Source organism: Parasteatoda tepidariorum, chromosome 6, assembly GCF_043381705.1.
Source record: "Parasteatoda tepidariorum isolate YZ-2023 chromosome 6, CAS_Ptep_4.0, whole genome shotgun sequence".
Classification (NCBI taxonomy): domain Eukaryota; kingdom Metazoa; phylum Arthropoda; class Arachnida; order Araneae; family Theridiidae; genus Parasteatoda; species Parasteatoda tepidariorum.
This window is the reverse complement of record NC_092209.1, coordinates 81,106,252-81,111,406: the sequence shown is the minus strand read 5'-3', so window position 1 is coordinate 81,111,406 and position 5,155 is coordinate 81,106,252. Positions and strand designations below refer to the sequence as shown.

Genomic DNA, 5,155 nt, shown 5'->3' with positions numbered 1-5,155 from the left:
TATAGTGATAATATTTTTATAGCTAGCGTAATGATTAGTTTTTCGGGACTATGATTAGGATTATGTGTTGTTTATAGAATTTAAAACAATAAATTCAGGAATTTTTGTAACCATTTTTTAAAAGTATTAAATCCTTTTTCAAACGAATTTGAAACTAAACTATATTCTTTTTTCTTTAGAAAAGAAATAATACTCTTCGATTATTTGAAAGTAGATTTCAACAGAAAAGAAAGGAAATGATTGAGGAAGCGTCTCCAGCTGTAGGGATATTCAAGAGATCGTTCATTTCTTCCATAGCAGATTTCACGTCATCGAAATCCGTGACAGAAAAATGGATAAAGCTATTGATATTTCTTTTGAATTTAATCGGATTTCTATGTTTTACTTATCACTTCGCATCACAATATCTTGCTTATGAAACTACGTCAATAGTAATGATGGAGAGGCCAATATACATAGATCGTCCAGCAATCACTCTGTGTGATGCAAATAGGTGAGTAATCTATGTTTATGCAGCAAATTTACCCAAGCCATGTTGGTTTCAGTGCGATTCATGATGGTCCAACTTCATTGGATGCTTGCAGTCATCCAGCATTTTCCATTATGCACTCAGGATTTTTGACATGCCAAACTTCGATCATTCCAATGATGAAAAATGCAACATTTCTTACTATGCTGGTTGCCCATCGACAGAAGTTCGAGTCTCGTGGACCAACAATCCATGATAATCCGTGAAGGTTCATGATGTTTTCAACTAAACAATTCCATGATAGCTTAATGGGAATTCTTGTTGGTTCTCAAGAATATACCATCAAAACAATTTGGTTTTCTTATGTTGACCCATCATAAATCAGTCCGAATTCTTACATTGGGATAATGATTGATCATGATCATTCCAACATTTCATTTTTCGGAAACTATGATGGAAATTTCTGATGGTTTAACTTGAACAAACCATCAAAACAAGTTACTATTCTTATGCTATTCAATATTTTTTTCTAATACGCTAATGAATATCGGATATTCATTGAATGAACGGATCTCTAAAAAGAAAATAATCCTCACAAATTTATTGCATGTGAGTTTATATGTTTATAATTCATGATTTTCTTTTAAGACGAAACAGAAAACTAGTTTGTGAAGAACAGCCACATAAGTGCCAGTTCTTCAAATCTGAGGAAGAGTTTTGCAACAAGTATCACAGCTATTGCAACCTGGAAGACCTTTATTTGGGCGTAAGTCTTACGCATGCTTTAATTTTTATAAATGTATTTGCATTTGTCCAAGTCTAATGCATCATATTTTACGTATAAAATATTCGAATTAAAAAATTACAGTGTAAGAAATTCAATACATCAGATGCAAAGTATTAAGTATACCTTTTAATGTGTGGATTGCATAAAATTTATCATATAAAATTTGAAGAATAAAATATTTAAACTAGGTGTATTTTGAAAAAAGTGCGATGCATCAGGTACAAAGTAATCATGTTAAAATTTACTTTGTCAAAAGTGGAGTGCATAAAATTTTTAGTATGAGGTATTCGAATTAACTATTATATTGCCAGGAAGATTAATACATAAAATCAATAACTATGAAGCATTTAAATTTCTTTGTAGCAATCCTTGAACAGCCAACTTAATTTTGAGTTTGAGACTACAAATGTTCAACTCTGTAGCCTTATAGTTTTGTACGCAACACAGAAGAGAAGTGATTCCATGGATCAAATATTGAAAGAAATTTTGCTTTTGTTAAGAACTTTTTGATGGAACTAACTCTCATGTGTGTTACATGTGGCAGAAAAACACAAAAATCTCCCGTGTTTAGCTGAAGGCAAGGGGACTCTAACCCATGATCCGTCTACCACTGAGGATATTTGACGTCAGCACAGGGGTTAATGCAAGCCGGGGATAGAATTACTATCGTCTAACCATCGTTATAATTCGAACTCGACTCACCTTATTAGGGGGCGAATGCTCTATCAGGTTTAGATTTACCATTTAAAGTATGTTAGAACTTATGCAATTTGATATATTAACTTGAAATAACATACAATCGTCGGTATTTTCCCACATTAAATTTGTATTTGTTTTACACCAGAATTTTACGGAGTAAGACATTTTTTCATACTATATCGTTCACACCTAGTTGCATCCATTCATAAGATTTGTGTGAATTAATTTATAGCATGATATGAAATATATTAACTGTAACAGAAAATAATATCACTGTTTTGAAATTTTGTTTAATTTTTTAGGTTTTTAAAGAAAATCCTGTATGCCAAGATGATTGCTATAGCTGGCAAAGAGCAGTAGACGAATATAAAAACGTTATATATAAAATGCACGAAAACAGTTTATCTAATCCTTATGAGCGAAGGTAAAGATAATTTAACAAATAAAAAATATTAGATAATGTTTTTAAGACCCAAGAATATATATTTGCTTATAATTATAAAATGGAAAAATTATAAAAGCTTCTTTTACTCTGCTCTGCTTCTTCTTCCCTGCATCTACTTCTCTACTTTGCTTCTCCTTCTCTTCACTGCTTCTTCTTTTCTTCTCAGATTTTTCATTTCTCTACTTTTTCTTCTCTTGTTTGCTTCTTCTCTTCTCTGCTTCTTCTTCTCTGCCCCACTTCCTCTTCGCTGCTCTGATTTTTCTTCTCTGCTCAGCTTTTTCTTATCTGCTCTGCTGCCTGTTTTTTTCCTTGCTTAATCTTCTCTGCTTCTTCTTCTCTTCTCTGCTTCTTCTTCTCTGCACTGCTTCTTCTGTTCTCTGCTTCTTCTTCAGACCTCTGCTTCTTTTTTCTATCACTGTTCCTTCGTCTCTTAGTACTAAGTATGTTAAAGATTATAATGGGTTACCAGTGGCCTGTAGCCGAACACTTTACCTATGACAAGATTTCACATGTTTTCGCTAACAACGCTCAGATGTATCGTAGGAGGTAGAAATTACGCCAGTCGTGGTCTCAATTCTCAAACTGAATAATTTTTTTAAGTTTAAAAAATGGATGTAACTCTAAATTGCATTAAAAGATGCGGACAGATACTCATGATACATTATAAGAACATTATAAGCAGCTGTATAGATACAGGCATCTTTCTTTAAATACTACACATGTAAAGGTAACAATTAAAAAGTTATTAACAATTAAGGTTTTTAATGAATAATTGGGTTTGTTCCAAAGTGCAATCTACCTGTGTAGTTACTTAATGGATCAACAGACGGCTGTACTATAGTATAGTATAGTTGAAAAATCAAAAAAACTTTTGACAGTAATGTTAAGTGTTGATAAATAATAATTTCAACTAAAAAAATTATATTGTGCTGAACTAAAATAGTCACTGCCTACAACTGTAATCTAAAAATAAATAATAATAATGCTTAAATTTTGTTTCATTGAAAGATTGTTTGACTGTTCCTAAATTTTATTTTATTGAGTTCAAATTGAAACAACTTTAAGAAATTCTTTAACAGGTTTTCAAGATAGCCTTTACAAAGAAAGAATAATCCTAAAATGTTTCCGTTCAATTTTATGTAAAATATTGAAAATTGATTATTTTTTAAGGCATATTTTCCTTTAAATTAATAATTAGTTGCTGGAAGTTTCGGGTTTTAAAAAAGTAATAACTTTTAAAAAAATTGAGGTTTTAGAAAAGCACTTGGGGGGGGGGCATGTACTCCATCATCCTCCTGACGTCACATTTATACAAATTAGTGGAGTTATTTTACTCGCTAAAATTTTTATCCTTCTCCTTTTTTAAAAGCACGAATTTCAGTTATTCATAAGTGCGCTATGTAAAAATATGAAGTTTATCAATGTTTTTTTTCGTTTCCGTTGTTGAATCAGTTCTGCAGCTGCAAGAAAATGTTGGCATGCGTCTAAGATTTATTTTTGTTCCTTTTTAAGACTGTTTAACCTGGTGCCATTTATGAATAACGAGGGAGAAGTAGCACTTTGTAGGACCTATGGATTAAAGCATCGTCTGTTATTTTGGACAGATTTCAATCGAACAATTACTCTGAGAAATATACATAAGACTATTGGGAAAAATGAGACTACGGTTCATAGTTTGAAAGGTAAGTTAAAAAATTTCTATCTCCCAAATATTGAAAGGGTTTCCTTTGAGCTACAATATGACGGAGGTTTGTTTCTCCGTCTGTAGCCGCCAATATTCGTATAGTGGAAAATATCTTAATTCATTATTGCTCGTATTGGCCGCTAATAAAAGTAAATGGATGAAACAAAATGAAAGTCTCCAGGAAATTAATATGAATCGTGAATATGAAAATCCAATTTGTTAAGCAATATTTCTTGATGATTATAGAGAATGGCCATCAATACAAATTATAATAGTAATTGCCAATTATCCAAAAAATATCCCTTGAAGGGATCAAGGAAATATAACTTCCACATTAAGAAGTTTTTTTGTTAGCATTTCGTTACGATTGCATAAATTTTTTAAACCGTTAGGATGGCAGGGACAGGAGAGCTCCAAAGGGCACTCCTAGTCGCACCAAATTTTGAATTCCAAGTGAATATAATTATTCCCAACGGACATAGAAAGTATGGGTAGGAGATCCAAAATTGGCGATTTATCATATATATAATAGCCACAAGAAAGCCAACTAGCATATCAATATGGGTTTAAAAGAATACCTTGGCGATCACGAGTCGCCAACAAATTTATGAGAATTATTACAACCATGCAACTGAACCATTTAGCGGTTGGAAATGAGTCAAAATTTTAATAGCGGTAACACCCAAAATTCGATATCATAATTTTTACATTTTTTGTTGTTTTTTAAAAAGTAGGGGAGAGTGGAGTCAATTGTAACATTTTTTACTTAACTATTTTTAACTGACAAAAAATCCAATATGTTATTAGTATTAATTGACAGACGAGTAGAGTAGACGATCCTTTAATAGTAAAAAAAATAAATACCTTATTTTAAATGTTATTATATTAGTTATTAACAATTTTTGACATTCGTGTACTTGTTACAATTGTCCCCACTTACGGGGTCAATTGTAACAGTTCATAAATTCAACTAAAACATAGTTAATTATACATATTATCATAGTTGTGATATATTTTTTTATTGATCAAAATAGTAGTGATATTTTAGGAGTAAAAATAATAATGAGCAGA

The 5,155-nt window shown here is 31.4% G+C and overlaps 1 protein-coding gene across 1 annotated transcript in view; it reads left to right on the top strand.

Moving 5' to 3' along the window:
* Positions 1-190: 190 nt before the first annotated feature.
* Positions 191-5,155, top strand: part of LOC107439056 (uncharacterized) — a 33,837-nt gene continuing 28,872 nt past the window's right edge. Inside the window, exons 1-4 of the mRNA XM_071181718.1 lie at positions 191-493; positions 1,118-1,235; positions 2,258-2,379; positions 3,913-4,082. Of these exons, the coding sequence (XP_071037819.1) occupies positions 237-493; positions 1,118-1,235; positions 2,258-2,379; positions 3,913-4,082 (667 nt within the window). The 5' untranslated portion in view covers positions 191-236. The remainder of the gene's footprint in view (positions 494-1,117; positions 1,236-2,257; positions 2,380-3,912; positions 4,083-5,155) is intronic.